Source organism: Arachis hypogaea, chromosome 14, assembly GCF_003086295.3.
Source record: "Arachis hypogaea cultivar Tifrunner chromosome 14, arahy.Tifrunner.gnm2.J5K5, whole genome shotgun sequence".
Taxonomy (NCBI): Eukaryota; Viridiplantae; Streptophyta; class Magnoliopsida; order Fabales; family Fabaceae; genus Arachis; species Arachis hypogaea.
The window spans coordinates 13769754-13792424 of NC_092049.1; the positions used below are offsets into that span (position 1 = coordinate 13769754).

Genomic DNA, 22671 nt, shown 5'->3' on the forward strand with positions numbered 1-22671 from the left:
TATAGGCATATGGTCGAGCTAATTAAGATAACTTAGTTTAAACAATTTACCATTATGCAGGTGGTCCAATCCAATAGAGTACAACAAACGAAGTAGGTGGTATTATCTACTTAATGGAAATCAGTTGCATTCTTTTAATAACAAAAGCAAACTAATTCAACTCACTGTGGATAACTCTGCCTGGTGATGCATGGCATTGCTCTCTTTGGAAAAGATTAAGAAAAGAGATATATTAGGGGCTAATATTTTTATTATTAGTAGATTAGTTATTAATCTGTTGAGTTATTTAAAAAATATTGTGAAAAAAAATAGAAATTATGTACCCTATTATTATTTCTCAATATATTTATATATTTGGGACAATTTATAAATACTTTTTTTTTTGAAAAAATGGTAGCAAATAAGAATTATTTTAAAGCAAGGACGTAAAATAATTTTATTAATATATAACTTAAACGTGGTTTATTAGTACACTTGATTATACATGTAAGCCGTTATATATCATTTCATAAATTTACTTTTTTACTAATTAAAAAAATAATATATACATATTAAAATTCAGTCATCAAATTAGTCATTATGTATATATTATTTAATTTATTTTTAATATGTATTTTTTATTTCAATATATATTTTATACGAATAACTAATTTAGTAACTAAATTTTAATATATATATAATATAATTATAAAAAAATACAAATAAATACTCAAATTAGTCCATACAATTTTAAATTTGAATTTGAAACAAATTAGTCTTTGCAAAAGTGTGACTAACTAAGTCCTCTTTTCTCCACAATAAGTGAAACAAAATATGGAGGAATTCAGAGAAGATGGGTAAGATACTATGGAAGTGTAAGGCAATATGGTGATAGTATCATTGCCCTTTAATTTTTTTTTTTAATTAACGATAGAAAGACTCAAATCTACAAATTCTAAATAAATATTAAAAAATTATGTCATTTAAATTATAGTTAATTAACATTACTCTTTAATTTCTTAGTGATATGAAATGTATATAGCATATTGACGTGAAAAGTGTGAGGCTTGTGAACAGGGAAAACAGTTAAAAGGGCATGAATGTTATAAAAAGGCTATGAGTATAAAAAAAAAGTTCATTACTAAATTAATTTTTTATATATTTGTATATAAATAAGGGTGTTATTTAATTTATTTTTAATAATATATAGTGGGACATAATTCATACTTCTTTTGATCTATAATAATAAATGTCATTAATATAGGGCATGTCGTCATTATCAAAATAGTACTCATCAAATAAAATAAAACAAAATTTTATTCTTTTGAGTGAATATTTATGTAAATGATGTTTTTTTTTTTTTTTTCACGTTTACAAATCTAAAAAGCAAACTTTTTTAGTTCATTTTTGCATTAGATTTTGGGATTGAATTAAGTCTATTCAATCTTAATTTAAATATAATATCAAAATGTTTGTAGTATAAATTAATATGATTCACCAAAAACAAATATATCAAGTACCAGCTACATTATTAAAAAATAAAACTAAATTGATTTAAACATAAAATTTGAAGATTAATAAGTTCAATATTTACTCAAATAAATATAGTTTAATTGAAATTTAATGAATTGATTATGCACATGGTGAAAAATGTCATATATGAGAATGGAAACATGGTCCCTCGGGGCCTCACATAAAGTTCAAAGAATTAAATGGAAATTTTATTGCAAGCCGTCCTAGTTTACGGCAAACATAGAAGAAGACGACTTTCCCCATTTTGATGATAAATTATTGATGATCAAGAAGGTTATTATAGTAATCCATATTTAGAGAAATGTCTTCATTACAAGTTCACTAAAAATAAAATAAAATGTACTACATTCTACTCCCATTTTCATTACAAATGATAGCTGCTAGGCACCACAAATTGGCTTCTAGATGCTTACAGGAATTTATTGGGTATATGATCAAATATTCTTTCTCTTCACCTTTTTCTTTGTTTATTTCTTTTAAGGATTTGGTTAAAACATATCTTAAAGAGATTGTTTAAGAGAATTAAAATGAATTTTTTAAAAATATATTTTGCTAGAAATCAAGAGAAGAGATTATATATATAAAAGTAAAATGGTGGATTTTTGAAAACGTGTAGTCTTCTACAATTTTACACTATGACTCATAAGGTTAATCATTTTATCGTTTTTATAATTTTATATATTTTCCTTAGCTTATTTTTGTAGAAAAGGACTTTTCCTCTACTCGTCTAGCATCTTTTTAAGGATTAAAATCTCATTGAAAAGTTCGGTTAACCAATCGATACTTTTTTTTTTTAAGTATTTTTAAACTTCAATCAGAATATTATCAATTCTTTCCATTCTTCATTTGATTTAGAGTCTCATTTGTGTTAGAGATATAATCATTAATGTTGTCTTTTTCTATCAACTTAAGTTTTTCGGATGAGTGATTTCATGATATGGTATCAGAGCTCTATGTCCGAAAGGTCTTGAGTTCGATAAATGTTTATCTTCTTCTCTCGTATATAACCAATCAAAGCATGAAAGTCGCATATCCTTCATTAAATAAGTCGAATAACTTATTCTTCCATATTTCATTAATGCTTTAAGTTGAGACTAAAACTTTGGTATTTTTTATGTATTTAACTTGATCCAAATTTCTTATTCTTCTATTTTGACTCTGGGCGATTTCATATATATATCTTTTTCATATTTTTGTATTCAAAGACTGATAAAAACCCTCATATGCCCTTATTCTTATTTTACTTACTATCACTTTTGTCTCTTTCTTAGCCATTTTATATTTATTTTTTTTTGTCATTTTTTAGCAATGTGACACAAAGATCACTTTTTAAAATATTTTATCTTTATCTATTATTTTATTTCTTTTCCACCTTACTTCTTCTTTTACCCGTCTTTGGAAATTTTTTTTTATTTCTCATATTTCATCTATCACCATCTCGTCTCCAAGTTCTTTTCTTGATGTCTTTTCCTCACCCTTCGCTCAGCCTAAAAATTCATGACGAACACCATATGTTATGTTGTCAAACTCTCTCCCAAATTAATTTTACAATCTGTTCTAAAGTTTTGGTCAACTCTCTTTAACAAAAGAAAATCAATTTAAGACTTTGTCACACAAAATAAGATGTTCATCTCTTTTCATAAAGCAAGTATCTGTAATAAGAAAATCTAATTGAAGAAAAGCATCCCTAAAAAAATCTTATCTCCTAATAATATGTTTTGGATTAAACTTCCTCCCAAAATCTTGCTTTATGGAGTATTAGTGTTTTTCTAAACCCATTTGTGGTGTATATTCGCTAATCCCATGAAAAGTATCATTTTCTGTTTTGTCGATTTTTAACAAATCGATGATGGTTCGATTCTAATGGTCTGGGAGCGAAACCTATTCCTCTTTTGCAGGTACCAATTTTTTCTATAAGTGCATCAAAGGTCCTCGAATTAGATGAGAATTAAAAGAGAATTGAGTTCGAAAAGTGCAAAGAACTGAAAAAAGTGCAAAATAAAGATTTCGAAAAGTAAAACTGACTGAAATCGAAAATGGTTTGCATTGAATTGTAAATAAAGCAATTAAAATGCCTCCGACTAGGTCAAAGGACTTTCAACATGAAAAGTAAAAATACTGAAATGTAAATTTAACAATGAAATTAAAGTTGCTTGAAAGGTAAATTGAACACGAAAAGTAAAGTTTTGTTGGAATTATAAATGGAAAATAAAAACAAGTGGAAGGAACCCTACAGAAATTTGACTCAAAGCAGACTCAGAAAGTCGCTAGGATGTGAGTGTGTATGAGTAATTTTTGAAGTAAAGTTCCAACCCTGATTTCCTAAGACCTACTAATATTTATAACTCACTTCCATAACCGACCATTAATTGCACGATGCTGCCTTGTGTGCAGACTTCTGGGTAACCGTTCCTATTCTTTTGCTTATGAACGTTACCAACAAATCCTTAACTCAGAGAAAACCTTCGACTTCTCCATTCATGTAACCGCTTGTCTCTTCATTCGGGAAACTATTCGATTCTTCATTCGAGTAACTACTCGATTTGTCTAAGTATTGAAATCGAGTCCATGTCAAATGATTTCCACTCAACGCTTGCACGTGTGTCCTTTTGGCCTTTGCTCCCCTTTCGACACTTCACCAACATTTCGAATTAGCTTAATCTTTCGAAAATAAATATTTCGACTAACACTTTCCACCACAAATTTTATAGCGATGATCTGAACGTTTATGCTTTTGACATATACCACATCTCTTATCCACAATAATGTCTACCACATTTTCATTCTTCACCTTTTTCGTATATCAAAGCTTAAACCTAGAAGTATTCAACTCCCTTGCCTTCGCTCCCGCCGTCTTCGTTTCTTGATGGCACATAATATTAACATTTCTCTTTGTTTTGGTATGATATGGTATCGACCATTTCTATTGATTTTTTTCTATTAATGTGCTTACATTCTATGTCCTAAATTGTAACTTTCTGTTGCCTGTATCTTTACATTTACATTTACATCTCCTTTTACTTTTTATTTAGTAACAAAACTTATTTTCTCCCGTTCATTCATGAAAACATTAGAATTCTTGCACATTTTGCACTACATCAGCACCAATGCATTGGCTCTTATCATTTGATAGTGTACTTGAACCATATAGTGGCTTGCTTTCGGATAACGAACAAGTTTTAGCATAATATTATATTTGTTTTATGTTATGAAAATTAGATGAAGTTTTTATATCATTACAAGAAATAAGGACGGTAGCCACACTTTTTTCTTGCCACGCTTTAAAAGCGTGGCCAAAAGGGGTCAATGGCCACGCTTTTATGAGGATGGTGATTGATTAGAGATTTTGCCACGTTTTTTCTTTCTATGCTTCAAAAGTGTGGCCGAAAGGGGTCAATGGTCACACTTTTATGAGAGTGGCAATTAATTAGAGATTTAGCCATACTTTTTTTTGCCATGCTTCGAAAGCGTGGCCATAGAGAGCAACAGGTGACGTTTTTAAAGCGTGCCAATAGAATTACGTTACAGTGACATTTTTAAAGTCCTGTCACCATGCTTTTTATTGCTACGCTTAAAAAACGTGGCCTAAAAAGATCAATTGGCACGCTTATAAAGCATGACCATTTGTTTTGTTTTTGTCACTCTTTAAAAGCGTACCCATTTCTTATTTTTTTAATTCTATTTTTAAATTTTGTTTATTTATCATAATTTGTTGTTGTGATTTTATTTTTTGTGTTATTTTTAATTATTCCAGCATTAGGGTTTTCAATTTTTTTAAGTTTGTTTGTAAATTTAGTATGCAACACTATGAAAAGGATAACTAATCAACAATGTGAAATAAACAAGTAAAAGAAAAAGTAGTTTATTTGAATGAGAAGGATTTTATAAGCTTTTAACATTCCAATATCTTGCGGATTGCCAAAAATTTGTTTCATTGATGGAGGTATTATGGCACGAGATAGAATAATGGCAGTAATGTCTCTGATTGTGATGTTGAAGAAATGCTTCTGATGGTTGCAAGTTTGAATGATTGTCAACAATTTGAACCTAGACATTGCATGGGCTAAGCTAACAGGTTTGCTCAAATTACCTTTTTTCTTGTATTCACTTATTTCCTCAAACTGTATTCTAGGGAGGTCATGTGATGTCTAATCCATGTTGTTTGTTTAGTTCTTGCATTATATGTTACTAGTTGATGATGTTATTTTGTAATGACTTTGTATCATATTAGTTTGTTTGTTTTGCAGGCCATGCAATGTGGCCAGCTGTTGTTCTGGATGAATCACTTGCATGCAAGTGCAAGGGTTTGAAGACAACATTGGGAGGAAACTCAGTTCCTGTTTAGTTTTTTTGCACCCATGACTTTGCAAGGTTTAGTATTATGTTAAAATTAATGGGAAAAAGTTGTTCTTTGTGTTCAATGTGAGACTTTTGCCTTTTTACTCTAGACTCATTCTACTTTTTGCTGTTTTTCAGGTTAGACTGCAGCAGGTGAAATTGTTTGTAGGTGAACTTCTTACTGAGCTATACACAAAGTGCAACAAAACCAGTTTTGTTAACAGTATGGAAGAGGCAAAAAGGTAATGTTAACCATTCCCCCTTTTATGTTCATTAGGTCTCACTTTTGGAAACTATAATATCAAAAACTGAGAGCAAATGCTATTTCAATTTTAATGGTCAAAGTTATGACCACTTAGCATTTTTTTTGCAATTCTGAATTCTTAATGTTTATCTTCGATCTTTAGTTTCTTACATACTCTGCTTTGGTATTCAAAATTGAATAATGTTCACATGGTAATTCAGATTTGTGTTTTTAATTTGACTTAACAGGTATTTAAATGAACAAAAACTTTCCTCAGAGATGCTAGAGTTGCAAAAAAGATGTACAACTGATGATTGTAAAAATGTAACTAGAGAGGATGGACAGTGTACAGATTAAGGAGAAGATTCTTTGAGTGACAAAGAGTCTTCAACAGCACTAGAAAATATTAAATTTTCTTTCAAAGTAGGCGACCTACAAATTATAAGCCTTGGTAATTTGTCAAAATCAATAGTTATATTTCCCTTATGTATCTGCAGCAAGTAGTTGTATTAAACTTGACAAGTAATAGTGTCCAAACAAAAGGCTTTGGTTATTTTTTAGAATATTTTTACATGATCAGTCAACCATCAATATCTTTTATTTTTACAGGGGAACAAACGCTATAATGTGTACTTTCTTGTCTACTGATTTCTAATTGCATAAAGTTTTACAATCAGAGTCGATTAAACATAAATTCTTTAATAGATTTGAATACATGAATCAATATGGCTCAAGTCTATGGCATTTTCAACAGAACTTGATTTTTTTCCCCTAAAAATAAATGTAATGGCTAAATGATACTTCTATATAGATTCACTGCATGCATATTATGTAATTATATGTTAGCAAAGAGCGCTACATATATGAGATGCAAGTTATCAAAGAGTATTGAACTCACTGGAATTTAAAACTCATCTTTTTCATCTATTAGGCATTTCGTGATTTTGTCTCCTTCTTTAATTAAAGTTAACCTGTTTGGTTCATTTCTGCCATACTAAGGAGCTAATATCTCTTTATTTCAAAAAAGCCAATTTTATCCCAATACATAATTGACTTTTGTAAAGGACAAAGATAGTGCTGAGATGTCAAGATATTGAGTTTAATTTTAAGATATTATTATTAGATTATTACTTAAATATTATTGTACATTTCATTTATTCTATAAAAAAAAATGTTAGCTAAAATATTTTAAAAATATGATATATAAATGCTGTGTAACTCAATACAGCATAATTTGTACAGAATTCATTGTCTAGAACTCATTGTATTTTATTGGCACGATTTTCAAGCGTAGCCATATTTTTTTATAATCATTAATAGCCACGCTTATTAAGTATAGCCATATCTTTCCTTATTAGCACACTTAAAAACTGTAGCCATATCTTTTTCTATAGACACGCTTTCAAAGCATAGCCAAAACAAACCCAATGAGCACGTTTCTAAAAGTGTGGTTGTATGTTCACTTTTTAGCATGCTTTAAAAGCGTGGCTATAGATTTATACATACGGCTATGTTTTTAAGTGTGGCAATAGATAAAAGCATGGCAAAAAATAAGTGTGCCAATAGATCAACAAAAGCGTGGCGATAGAATAATCAGCACACTTGCGGATGTGACCCTTTAAAAAACGTGTCGATAGCTCAAAAAATATGACAAAAAACTATCGCTACGCTTTTTCACATTTTTCAACACGCTTTAAAAGCATGGCAAAAGACTAATTTTTTATAGTGTATTAACTGTCGAAAGTCTAACGCACCCCTCTTCTGTTGTCCAGCTTGGGATTAGTTATGATAAAAGTGCATAATGTAAATGCAGGATAAACATGTCTTATAAAACAAATAAAAAGATAAACTAAAGATATTTATTTATTTATTTATTTACAAGAATAATTTACATAAATCAATCTTCCTTAATAAGTTTAATAAAAGAACTAACTCTCAATGACCATATTCTTTTTGGATCAACTCTCCCAAAAATTAAGCTCGTAAATGATTCTATCCAAATTTTTAAAAAACAAAATAATAAATAGGTTCATGATCTTTTAATTAGAAGACAAATAATTACTTAACTAATTAAAAATATAAAAATATTTTTTACACTACAAGAAATTATTGGAATAGTGACCGATTTTGGTAGTCGCAAAAATTTTGGTCGCTAAATTTGAAAACTGTGACCGACTTCGGTCGCTAACCATGAGCGACCAATTTTCAACCAAGGCCACCAAACCAGCAACAAACGATATCGGTCGCTAAATCGGTTGCTAACAAAATTGGTCATTAAATGACAATTAACTATTCGGTCGCTAAAGTAGTTGATAACCAAATTGGTCACTAAGTGACGACCAATATTTCAGTCACAAATTTTTTGTCACTAAATCAGTTGCTAATATCTTAATTTAAAATCTCAAAATCGGTCACTAAATCAGTCACTGTTACTGCTTTCCTAATTATAAATTTTAACTAAATTTTGCATATATCACTATTAAAACTTAATTTTCAAATATAATTCTAATTCAACAAAATATATAAATAGTCAAAGATAGATAACTATTTATTAGAATCGAAAGTAAATAATTATTAAAAACCAAAATGAAGACAAAGAGAAATCATATAAAAATGAAATGAAAAATAGATTCTAATATAAATAAATTTATATTTATGTATACTATATATATGTATTGAGAAAAAAAAAGAAAATAAAAATAAATCCACACAAATACAATAAATTTTAGACATGGAAAAAATACAAAAAAATAAGTAAGAGAAGGTAGTATCTAAGAGTTATGGGCTATGACTATACATACAAGAAAAGAAAATTGCTAGTATTAGTGTGTTTAAGTGTCATTGCATTTCCATTTAGAAGTTGAACACATGTAAGGTAGTGGCACCAATCGCAGTGATCATTTTCATTCTCACCTCGGAATAGCATCACCAATGCAATCAATAACCTGAAATGAAGTACAAATTAAAATTAAGGAACTTAATTATTTACCCGACAATCAAGAGAAGGAGGAAGAGTCTCCATAGAACAGAGTAGCAACATTCTCATTGCCAAAAAGGTTTTCATGAATCAGATTGCAGCAAAATTAGCAAGTCTACATGTTTCTCATTCTCACTAAATCACATAATTATTATCTGCAAATCAATAAGTTTATCATTCCATCAAAACCCAAAGAAATCAAATATATTAATACTACTCTTTGAAATTGATCATACGCCATTTGTATATATGTTCCATTTACTGTAAATTATAATAGAAGTTCAGTATTAGACAATTAAGACGATTCTTCACTAATTATCTTGCTTGAAAGAAATCAGATTTGGAATCATAGCTAAACAAGACATGCAAATTAACGAGCCCTGCAATAAAATAATGTATCGTATTAGATCAAACCCGATATTATTAGGCCAAAAACTATATACATAACTTGATTATTGGGATGAACAATTCTTCTCTAATTTATGAACAATATAACTCTGCTCTAGTTTAATATCCCAAATCTCAGTATTTTATTATTAGTTAAATGGTATAAATACATATTAAAACATGTTAAAGAACTAGAATAATCAAATTAAGATAGCATATACTAAAAAAACAGCGATTATTTTCCTTGATTGATAAAGGAAAGCCATGAACAATGAAGAACCATAGTGAACAATGAAACAATGAACAACAAAGCAGCAAACATCAAGCGGAAGCGAACAATAGCAGTGATACAAATGGAGAAGAACCTTAGTGACACGAACATTAAGCAAAAGTGAACAACAACAGCAATTCAAGGAAGATATGACCAAAACGAACACAATTATAGAGATTTAATTTCTCAAGTTTGACTACTAAACAAAAACGAACAGTGCCAAAAGCGAAGAACAATGAAAATAATACAAAATCAAAAATTATATACCTGTCAACTTCACTGGAGGATTTGGACGATGAAAAATGGTGGATCTAGAGAACGGATTTGGACGGCGATGCAACGATCTGCGACAAAGCTAGTAATTTAAAATTAAAGCACATAATAGACAAAAGGACAGAGGAATAGATAAGCAACAGCACATTAGAGAGGCTTAATTAATATCTTAATAGATGAAACCAAATCAAAATCAAAATCAAAATACTGAGAAATTCTCTTGAGTTATAGTGAGAAATCAAAATCAGAGATACGAAGATGAAGTATCTTGACTGAAGGAGAAAATCAGCTTAACCGGAAGATTGTTGTTGTTGTTGTCGTTATCGAAGAACAAGTTACCATAGGAGGCGGTGCTGAGAAAAAAGTGACGCGGTGCAAGCAACGGCAGATTTGGATGGGGATGCGACGAGCTGTGACAATGGCAGAACGAGCAGAGGAAGAGCGCGGCAAGGGGCAGACGGCAATGAAGACTCGAGGAGGAATGATGGCACCAACGAGAATGCACCCGATGAGAACGGCGTCGACCAAGACTCGACGGAAAGTGACTTCTCTCTCCACTCCGCCTGAGAGTGAGGGAGGTGGCGAGAAGGACAGTATGTGTGAGGAGAGAGCTCATGGTTGAAGGTTGTAGAAGGCTTAGAGAAGGGGGGTTAAATCTATGACCTTCTTTTGCTTTAATGAAATAACCCTTTTAAAACAAACTTTCAGTCTAAATCTGTTTGAACTCAGCAGCGAAAAACTTATGAGACAATTTCATTTTGTCTCATGAATATCAAAAAATAGAACAGAGAAAGGAAGAGAGAAGCTGACACCATCATGTATCCTGGTTCAGTTGCCTTGTGCAATGCAACCTACATCCAGTCTCCACCACAATATTGGTGGAATTTTCACTATAGTTAAAGTATTACATACACCAATTCCATAGGATTAACACAATCCTTTCACTCTCAAGTTCTAACTTAATTTGACTTGGTTATGCTAATACCTAACTCTTCACTCTTAGTGCTTACCCAACTAAGAAAGAGATACCTCACTGGTACAAGATACAAGACACAAAACCAACCTAAAGAAATATGAAATCACTTTAGGCTTTTCACTCAAGTGTATCACTCAGCCTTTTTCACTCTTTGGCTTTTTCTTAAGCTCTCTCTTTCAGCCTTTTACCACTCAAGAAATTACAAAAAGATATACATTAAAAATGAAATTACAATCTGTAAAATATGAAGGAGATTAATGCTTCAACAACCTCTTTGCTATGTGATGAACCAGATTTGCTTGCCTCTGATTTAGTTTCTCATTCTGGAAGAATGCTCCTTTGATTAGGAAACACTGTCCAAGTTGATGAACTTCTTCAGAGAGCTCTTCTCAAAACATAAACCTCAAATACTGGTTCTCTCTCCTTGGCTTCAGAATAATGAAAAAATTGTCTTTTGTATCTCCTTGCATGTTGCTGAATTGCTCTCTACCAAGTTAACTCCTCGAGCTATGTGCTACCAACTTAGCCATTCACTTTCTTCCATTAATCCCCAAATGGGAATTTTAAAACAGATCTCTTTCTTTTGACCGAATGCCTCAGAACAGCAAAGAAGAAAGGTTTTCAATGGGAATTCCACATCTGAACCCTTTGAGATACTACTTGGTCTCCAAGAAACAATCTTGGCCTTTGATTCATAACAGTGTATCTCAGAAATCACTCTTTCCATATCTCAAAATGAAGTAGCAGAGAGTTGGAGAAGGATGGAAGAAAGTAAGATGCATGTAAAAGGAAATGAATCACCTTTAGCCTCTGACTTAGCTTGATGTGGTTTGATTTGGGTGATTAGACCTCAACCTTTCTTGCTTAATCCTTCTTTTTCTTTCTTCTTTAGTGAATGACTTAGGAACTAATCTTTCTCTCTCTTCTCTGAGTTCTGACCAAAAATGAAAAAGGAACATTGCTTTTGGTGAAAGCATTTTGGAAGGATTGGCATAAGGGATTAATTTGGGCTTGGGTTGGCTTTGTCCATTCAGCCCATTTAATTTCTTTATTCTAAATTAATTTGGGCTTGTTTGTAAGTGTTGCACACTGTGAGGCTTCTGATTTTTATTTTAATTACTTTGGGCTGCTGCAAGTGTGAATTTTGGCCTGCAACACTTTAAACAAAATCATCAAAACTAATTGGATAATTAGCCCAATAAAATAATATTTGTCATCATTAATCATATTAGTTAATTTCTTAACTCAACGGGGATAAATTAGGGTTGAAAACTAGAAAAGTTATGTCTTTTATTTATTTATTTTGGAATCTAATTTGTTCATATTCAATGTATTTAAAACAGTGACTGATTTAGCAACTAATTAATTTATAATTTATTATTTAGTTGGTCACAAATTCAGTTGCTAAGAATTACAATAGCGATCGATTTAGCGATTAAATGCTGTAACGCCAAGATTTTATAGTTGGTCGCTAAAATCGGTCGCTATATTAACCCTTAGCAACCGATTTAGCGACCAACTATTTTTTCAGCCTATTTTTTTGTTGGTTGCTAACTAGTTCGGTCACTAAATTATAAAATAGCAACCAATTTAGTGACCAACTGCTTTAAAACCAATATTTTATAGTTGATTCCTAAATCGATCACTATCTTAATACTTAGCAAACGATTTAGCGACCAACTTCTTAATGACTGAGTTAGCAACTAACCATTATTAATCTTATTTTTATATTGGTCGCTATCTTAACACTTAGCAACCGATTTAGCGACCAACTTCTTAGTGACCGAGTCAGCGACCCACCATGCATTATTAAGCTTGTTTTTATATTGATCACAAAATCAGTCGCTAAATTAAAAATAGCGACCGATTTAGCCACTAACAGACTCCAAATGCCTTTTTTTTTATTTCAGTTGCTAATTCGATCGCTAATTGAAATTTAGCGACTGATTTAACAACTATTTTTTTTGTTTTAGAAAATTTTGATTGTCGTTCATAGTAACCGATTTTATTAGTAGCTAAAATCGATTGCTATTCTAAAACTTTCTTGTAGTGTTATATTTTAGAACACGATATATTTAAAAGATATTTGTTCTCATATATATTTTAAATGAAAAGACTTAAATATTTTTAATTTAAAAAAATAAAAATATTTTTATATTTTTAATTAATAAAAAATTTATTAATCTTTGAATTAACAAGTGATGAAGTTATTTTTATTCTCCTCTTTTCAAAATGGTGGGTTGAGAGTAACCACAAATGGCATCATACATAGGGCACGCGCGGGCACAACAAAGCCAACAAAGTCAATCTGTCGTCAAACTTCGTGTCGTGGCTTCTCCTCCTTAGTATATATAATAGTATAAATAATACTCTATTTGCACTAATACTCTTCCAAATTTCTCATTTCTCTTAATTAATTAATTAATTGAATCATTAATTTTTTACCACTCCCTCTTCCTCTCTATCTTCGATCCCAACTCCAATCGCTTTCTGATTTCCACCATAATTTAATTTTTGTTTTAAATATTAATTTGACAACCCCATCCTTGAGCTAGCTACCTTAATTAAATATCTATAAAAGGCCCCTACCCTTCTCTACCTCCTCCTTCGTAACAAGCCAAAACTCTCTCTTACTCTTTTCTCTTTCACTTCTTTCTTTCTCTCATTCTCTTCTTCACCTCTTTTCAACTCAAACCCAAACATACAAAAGCTTGTATTACATACCTCTTTATCCAAAGTGGGTGTTAATTAATTAAGTAATTAACACAACATCCACCATGGATATGAAACGAAGGCTAAACAACAACAACAATGACAATAACGACGATGACATGGACCTCCGAAGAGGTCCATGGACCGTCGACGAAGACCTTACCCTCATCAATTACATTGCCAATCATGGCGAAGGTCGCTGGAATTCTCTTGCCCGCTCTGCCGGTATGTCCTTCTTTTTATTTCTATTTCTTCTTAGTTTTGTATATCTTCACAATATTATTATTATTATTATTATTATTATTATTATTATTATTATTATTATTATTATTATTTTGTGGTGTGAAAGCTCCGTCCACTATTTCTCGTCTTGTTCAATCATCAATCCATTTCAGGGTAGAAAAGCCAAAATTTACGTTTTTCTTATAAATATATACAAGAACGGCATGAATGAGAAATTATATGTTCATGGACTTTAAGTTAATTAATGGCATAATATATAAAAACTAATATATTTTTTGTGTGTGGTGGGGGCATGAAATGAAATATATAATATAGTTATAATTATAGGTAATTGCTTGGAGGCAGGCATCTCCAATTATTGTGATAATAAAGAAAGAAAAAGAAATATGAACACTTGAACAGAATACACAACTCAAAATCATTATGTGTGTTTCACAAAAACAAAAGTGCCGCAACAATAATGGATAAAAATGCTCATTATTTTTTTTCCCCTTTATTAAATAGAATTTTGCTCATCTTTCGCAATAACTTTACCAAATTAAGCAATTTTATTTATTTTTTTCATTATTTATAGGACTGAAACGAACCGGGAAGAGCTGCAGATTGAGATGGTTGAATTATTTGCGCCCAGATGTTAGACGTGGTAACATCACTCTTGAAGAACAGCTTCTTATTCTTGAGCTCCATGCTAGTTGGGGAAACAGGTAATAATTAATAATAATTAAATTATTCAGAAAAAATTCACATTATTTTTTAAATTATGTCATCTAAGTTGTTAATTTTAATTAATTCATTTATTAGATGGTCGAAAATTGCTCAATACCTACCTGGAAGAACTGACAACGAGATCAAGAACTATTGGAGAACTCGTGTTCAAAAACATGCGAAACAACTCAAATGTGATGTAAATAGCAAGCAATTCAAAGACACCATGCGCTTCCTTTGGATGCCAAGACTAGTGGAACGCATACAGGCGGCCGCAGCAACGGTTACAACTGCTGCGACTGCTGCGACCGCCACGTCGTCCAATTCTCCGACTTTATCAGCTACTAAATCAGTCGCTATTAACAATAATAATACTACTACAGCATACTGTTAGGATTTGGTTGAATTAGTCCCACATTGCTTAGGATAGCAAATGGAGTGGGTGGCCTAGGCTATAAATATGAGGCTAAGTTCTCCATTTGTTTTTGCACCAGTCAGAAACACTTTAAGCTTGTATCTGATTTTTCTTTTCCTCTGTACTCTTTGATTAGAGAGTGTTGTGAGGTGTAGTTAGATATTTGCTTTGAAAGAGTGTGGGTGTACTGGGGTGCCGGTGAGAGAAAGAAGTCTATGTGTTGTAACAATTTTCACATAGTGATATTCTCTGGTTGTCATTTGACAACGGCCGTGGTTTTTTCTCCGGTAATTGGAGTTTCCACGTTAAATTCTTGTGTTGTGATTGTGTCTATTTTATTTCTCTGTCAAAGGTGTTTTCTCAAGGGGGAATTGTGTCTTATTCCCAACAAGTGGTATCAGAGCTTCGGTTCGGTGGGATTTATTCTTAGTATGCTCTGTGGTTGCAGCCTAGTCTAATCTCTTTGGTTGCTGTTGTTGTTGCTGGAAGGCAGTGTGACTCTGTGAGAGTGCAGTTTGGAAAAGGTTCTGGCTAAGGAAAGACTTGGTATTTAAGTGTGTCCATTGTGACCCACCTCTCTTTCCTGGGGACCCTTCCTAGTGCACGGTCTACAGTTGAGTTATAATATTCCAGTATACGGTTGCAACAATGTCAGGATATTCAAGTGCTGTGAAGCTTGAAATAGAGAAATTTGATGGAAGAATCAATTTTGGCTTGTGGCAAGTACAAGTCAAGGATGTGTTGATACAATCAGGTTTGCACAAGGCGTTGAAGGAGAAGATCTCTGGTTGCTCTCTCTATGAGAGAAGATGATGTTCTCTAGAAGACAAGAAGTATCCTCATGGTATTACCGCACTGCCATGGATAAGGATAAGTTGTGGCAATCGGGTCCACAATTGCACACGGGCATTGGTTGGCGTTGAGATGCAAGGTGTGTGGCGGAGTTAGGTCGATGGCTGAAGAACTTCCAGGAAAAGCCAATTTGGAAGTTGCACCATGAATTTTCAGCAAGGTTTCGATCTGTACCAAGGTGAAATTCTTGGAGTGGTCTAATTCCAAGTGAGTATACTTTCATGGTGGAGTATGATAGTTCTCTGAACTATGATTGTCGGTATAGACAATGGCAGCAAAGAATTGTCGGTGTTGACAATGGAAGCTGAAGATGTGTGACTATTTCAATCAAGGTGGAGATTGTTAGGATTTGGTTGAATTAGTCCCACATTGCTTAGGATAGCAAATGGAGTGGGTGGCCTAGGCTATAAATATGAGGCTAAGTTCTCCATTTGTTTTTGCACCAGTCAGAAACACTTTAAGCTTGTATCTGATTTTTCTTTTCCTCTGTACTCTTTGATTAGAGAGTGTTGTGAGGTGTAGTTAGATATTTGCTTTGAAAGAGTGTGGGTGTACTGGGGTGCCGGTGAGAGAAAGAAGTCTATGTGTTGTAACAATTTTCACATAGTGATATTCTCTGGTTGTCATTTGACAACGGCCGTGGTTTTTTCTCCGGTAATTGGAGTTTCCACGTTAAATTCTTGTGTTGTGATTGTGTCTATTTTATTTCTCTGTCAAAGGTGTTTTCTCAAGGGGGAATTGTGTCTTATTCCCAACACATACAACTTCGACAACCTTAACAACTTGGAGGTTCATAGTGGAAACATTATGAATATGAGCAACAACAACTTTGGTTATGCTACTCCAGAGAATAGTAGCACAGGAACATCATCGGATTCGTTTGTCACACAAGATTATTGCAACAATAATAATAATGTTCATGTTGGTAACAACAACAACAACAACAACAACAGTGACCCTAGTTCGGATTATTACCATCAACAAGGAAATAACAACAACCAAGTTAGCTTCATGGATTGCATCACTAGTCCATCCTCCATGTCATTGTTCCCTCATCAAGAGATGGATTTCCAAGCCATGGAATTACCAAACACCCCTTGGATTAATAATCCCTCTACATTCAGCAATTTCTGGAATGATGAAAACATGTTGCTTCTACAAAATCTAGGATGTGGTGACAACATGTGAATTATTGTGATGAGGGAGAAACGGTTATAGTGTGTGAAATTATTTACTAATTAAAAAATGAAGGGAAATCAGAGAATATGACAAAATTATTATTAAATAGAAATAAATTTTTATATGTAGGATAACACACATAGGAACCGATTTAAAATGTGAATTATTATTTCTCAGTTTGTAGTTTTTGGTTATTTAATTTTCTTTTTTTTTAGAGGGGGTGGGTGGGAAATAGATGTAATTTAAGGTTTCTTTATAAATATAAGATTTCATTCTTTCAAATTATCAAACTTTGTTTAAATTTTTATTTATTCTGCTTCTCATCTTAATTCCAAAACTAGTGAGTAGAGTAATAATAATGAGTGCAATATAGATGCATGGTATCGTACAATTAAATAATAATTTGTAGACGTGTTCATAATTGATCTCACAGAAACATTCTATCTCCTTTTTCATTAGCCAAGTCCCTATTATATTACAACTGTGTTATTATATTAATTAATTAAGGTGGCTACTCCAATGAAGATTTTATGATTGTCATCGTGTGAAGATATTTCATTTTGACCATTGGATGATAGATTGTAGGGCTTGATTTTTATTTGAAGTAAAAATGTTACCTTTATTCAAAATGTTGCTAAACAAATAAGTTACATTTTTTAAACAAAGATCATCATGAGAAGATGTTTTTGGCATCTTAATGGGAGTAGTTGCCATTAATTAATACTCCCACTTTTGAAATCTTGTCCACGGGACCTGAACCAGAACCATAACCCGGAAAAAGTGTATGTTTTATGTTTCTAGAATCTTATAATTTACATTATGAAACATTTCTGTAATATTTTTTAGTAATTTATTTAAAATTAATCATATTATTATGAAATGGAGTGTGGTTGGTTAAACTGAGAATATCCATCCATCCCAATTTATTTTATAATAAAAGTTTAATTTTAATATATTAAAAATATATAGTATTTTATCTTATCATTTAAATACATTTATTTTTTAGATAACTATTTATATAAATAATATAAAAATAGTTATTTTTATTGATATAATATTACATAATTGAATATTAATATAAAATTTTTTATAATAATTAAAAAATTATATATAAAAAATATATTAAATAATAAGTCATCGTATTATTACTATTTATTTTTAAAAAAATTAATTTAAAAAAAATCAATTGTAATTTTAGACACATGGTTATGTATAATTGGTGGGCTAGCTCTAAGTTCAAGTTGACTATTAATAAGGATAAAATTTTCAAAAGGTAGAATATAAATAATTCTTAATTCTTAAAAATTTAATATTCACTGAACCATGAAAATAAAATAAAATTTATTTTTTTGAAAAAGTTGTCCATTTTATATTTTTACAGTATTCGAGAAATTAATCATTTCTGACCTCATGGATACTTGATACAAACAAAAAAAAACACAAATAATCAATCCTCTATTAACCATTATCATCATCATTAAGCTTAATCTTTGTCACCTAAGTACAATTCCAAAGGCCCTACCCTAAAATTTTCTATCACGCCTTGTTGGATTTAGTACGGACACACAGATTCAAAAATATCAAAATAAATAAATAAATAAATTTGGTCCACACCAACCTAATCCACATGATTTCAAGGGCAATATGGTAACTTCCACACAGCGCACGTGCCGAAGGAGAGGAAGTATGAAAACGTGAGAGAATGAATAGTTTGGAGAGAGAAAGGGGAAGATGGTTATGGCGGCGGGGAATCTTTGTAGGCCGCGTGCCTATATCAGAACCTATTTTAAGTGGTCCCCACAAAGCATGAAGTGTTTAGAAGCTGCCACGTGTTACCTTGCAAGAAAATTGATGACTTGTTTTAAGGGGAAGAAAGGAGCCGAAAAATAAGAGTATTAAAAATAGAAGATATCTTAATTAGGAGAGTTATGTTAATCAGATGCTTTAATTGCACCAATTCAAGAATTGACAAACTCCTACTATTTTACTCCCGAGTATTAATTAGTAGGTCTAATTATCCTCTTAATTATTATCATAGTATTTAAATTAGTAACATTTTTAATATATATTATTTTTTGAAAATATAAAAAATTCAATATTTTTATTATTTAAAAAGTAAAAAATAAAAAGATGAGTTAGAACTTCCAATATTTTTTTATTCCCTCTACTCTGTCTAATGTGAAATAAGTCTTCAAAATAAATAATTCACATATTAAATATATATGCAATTTGAAAATACTTAAAATTGTATGAATAAATAAAGTTATTTTTAAATAGATAATAATAAACATATATAATTAATGTTTATTCAATTATTATAATTAAAGTAAATGTGTTATTGAAAAAATTGTTAATATCATATTCATATTTAAAATAGACAATTATTTTAAATATTTTAAATTTAAATCAGATTCTTTTAGGAAAATAAAATAATAAACTTAATTTTTTATATATAATTCTTTAGGTATTGTTAAGAATTTACCATAAAAAGAACAAATACATAAACAAAAATAAACCGGAATCACTTATTTTCAAAATAAATTTGTAACTTTAAGTAGGATAAAAGAATTTCGGCTTATATTTAATTATTTTCATTTACTTTTTAAGATTTGATGTCGTATATATAGTTGTTAATTTTGAAAATTCTTAAATATGCGTGACAGAGATCGATTTTCAAACTCTTTTATAATGAGAAGTAGAAAAAATAATGATAACGTTTTTGTGAGATTAATTAATTAAGTTAGACGATTTCCCATTTCCTTTTCAGCTAAAGTCAGAAATATTGTTTGCAGCAAAAATAGTATGGATACGTATGAGAAATGTATTCCACCACAACTTGAGTAATCCACAAGCGTATATAACTGGACTCCACAACCCCAACATGCGACTTTTTAATTGGAAATAAATTCTTTTAATTTAACCGATTTAAATTGGTCGAGCGGTTAGTTCATTCGTTCGTTTAAATAAATATCGTGAATTCGAAAGCAGACATTTAAATAGAATTTAGATCTGCGATGACTAGTCATTGACTTATCGCATTGAAGAATACCGTGTGCATAAAAAAAATTATCTTAATTTTTTGTATTTAATTATTTTGTTAAATGTGATCTTTTATTATTTTATATTTGTTTAAAAAAATTAACAAGATTCATTCTCCTTTTCAATTAAGGTTTTCAATCGATCTGTGAGCTTTCAAATTTAAAAACGAAAAAAGAGTGGCTAATGTATGTAGAACAAGTGATTTTTTTAAAAAAAAAAATTGGACTTTTAACATGTAGATCATTAGATGTAAAATTGTAATTTATTAGCAAAATATAATTAATAAATTTAATAGTATTATGAATTTAAGGCTTTTTCAGTACTATAAAAATAGCAAAATTTATTCTAATAAATCATAATAAACTACTAAATATAATATATATATATATATATAAATTCAATTTGATACAACTATCGGTATAAATTAATTTTACATGTGCATCAAATTACGTAAGGTTACATGAATTATTCTCCACATACAAGCGTTTTTCCCATACAAGTCTTTACAAGTCATTTATATTCATGCGCTTCATACCGTTACTGCACGTTCTTCTTTTTCTTCTTGTTACTATACGTTGTTCTTCTTCTTTGTTATTGTCGTCATCAACACCACCTCTTCCTCCTCCTCCTCCTCCTCTTCCTCCTTCTTTTTTTATTAGAATTTCTTCTCCTCCTTTCTTTTTCTCTTTCTCCTCCATCATCAGCTATCTCGTTGTTGAAGATAATGAATAATTTTTATTCAGATTGTCAATTGAACCAGAACGAAATTGATTATTGTTTTGAATCCAATCAAGTGACTGAGGTATGGTTCAATTCAGAAGAAAATAAATATAGCATTAGAGAAAATATTTTTCTGTATTTGCAGTAAATTTGGGTGTAACACAAAGATATTTGGGTGCAAGAAGAAGATATTTGGATGTATTTTAAGAATTTTGGGTGTATTTTTATTCTGATAAGTTCTGCATAATTCAAAATTCTTCCTATTCCTTCTCCTCGTCTTTTACTGCTTTTTATTTTTTTATCATTATCACCGTCTTCTTCTTCTTTTTTTTTTATTCATCTTTTCCTTTTTGTTTTATCTTCTCAAGTTTCTTTTTGTTTTACTCTCTTAATAAGAATAAAAACAAAAAAATCAGACAAAGAAGAAGAAAAAATACATAATGCTACAAAATTACTTGGAAGATGATGAACTTACATTCATTTAACTAAAAGAAAGAAAGAAATAAGAAAAAAAAGAAGAAAAAAAATGCAGCATTAGAGGAAATATTTTTCTGTATTTGCAGCAAATTTGGATGTAACACGAAGATATTTGGGTGTATTTTTATTCTGATAAATTCTGCATAATTCAAAACTCTTCCTCTTCCTCCTTCTCATCTTCTACTACTTCTTCTTCTTCATCTTCTTATTTCATATTCTCATCATTCTTCTTGAGAGGAAAAAATCAAACAAAAAAAATACATAATGTTACAAAATTAATAGAAAGAGAATGAGGAAAAAAATGCAACAACAACAACAGTAGTAAAAAACGACGATGAAGATGAAACACGTGAAGAAAAAGGAGGAGAAACGCAAAGAAGAAGGAGAAGAAGAAAGAAGAGGAGGAGGAGGAGGAGGAACGCGAAACGCGCTATGGAAACCATTGAGTAGCGCGCGTGTTAACACGCTCGTATGGGTGAGCGTCCTTTTTGTTGGGTTTGACCCAATTTATATGACTTGTAAACCAAAATGACTTGTATGTGTAACACTTCTCTGATTAGCCGAAAAAATACCTTTTATATTGATCACGTAATTGATTATCAAAAAACAAATACGATTAAATAATTATATAAAAAGTTTTATAGTATTAATGCATCAAAATTATTGAGTAGAAGCGCAAACACCATCTATAAACGCCTCCCCATTCCATCTCTGCCATGAAACTATGCTTTAAAGTTAACAAAAAAATGAAATGTGAGCGTAAAAAACACACTTATTATCTATTTTTTATAAAGAAGAAATATATGTATTATTTTTGTACTTTTGATACTAAAATTAATTGATAAAAAAATGAAGTAAAATTAAAATTTTGTTTTTATAATATATATATATATATATATATACACTAAAAATAGTATAAATATTATTTTTTTTAAAGATACGACATAAACCAATTCTTCTAAAATATATTAGTATTTATTATATATCCAAAAAGGGTTGTCATATCTTTGTAAGTCACCTTTGTGAATACATTGGCCCCGGTTTTAAAGTTTCAATAAGTTGGGATGCGGCGTTCTCCCTTTAAAGTCAACCAGAATGGATGTCAACCTTCGACAGGCCGCACTTTAAAGTACTTTTCTTTGAAACCGTAAAAGGAGTCTTTGAACAACCCGAAAATCCGTCTACCCTGGGCTGCCCGGAAAGACATATATCCCTTCTTGGCTCTCCCTTCTTTGGAGGGATTCGTTAAGACAAAGAACCACAAGAACACCTCCATCGAGACCGGTAGCTCAAGATATTCGCAGACCATCTCGAAGCATCGAATGGAGGCCCAACTGTTCAGATGTAGTTG

General features: G+C 30.9%; 1 protein-coding gene across 1 annotated transcript; it reads left to right on the forward strand.

Moving 5' to 3' along the window:
* Nucleotides 1-13573: 13573 nt before the first annotated feature.
* LOC112741608 (transcription factor MYB78) lies at nt 13574-17366 on the forward strand. The gene is made up of 4 exons (XM_072213793.1): nt 13574-13915; nt 14508-14637; nt 14735-15021; nt 16663-17366. The coding sequence occupies exons 1-4, from the start codon at nt 13756-13758 to the stop codon at nt 17091-17093; spliced, it is 1008 nt and encodes a 335-aa protein (XP_072069894.1). The 5' UTR covers nt 13574-13755; the 3' UTR covers nt 17094-17366.
* The last annotated feature ends 5305 nt before the right edge of the window (nt 17367-22671 follow it).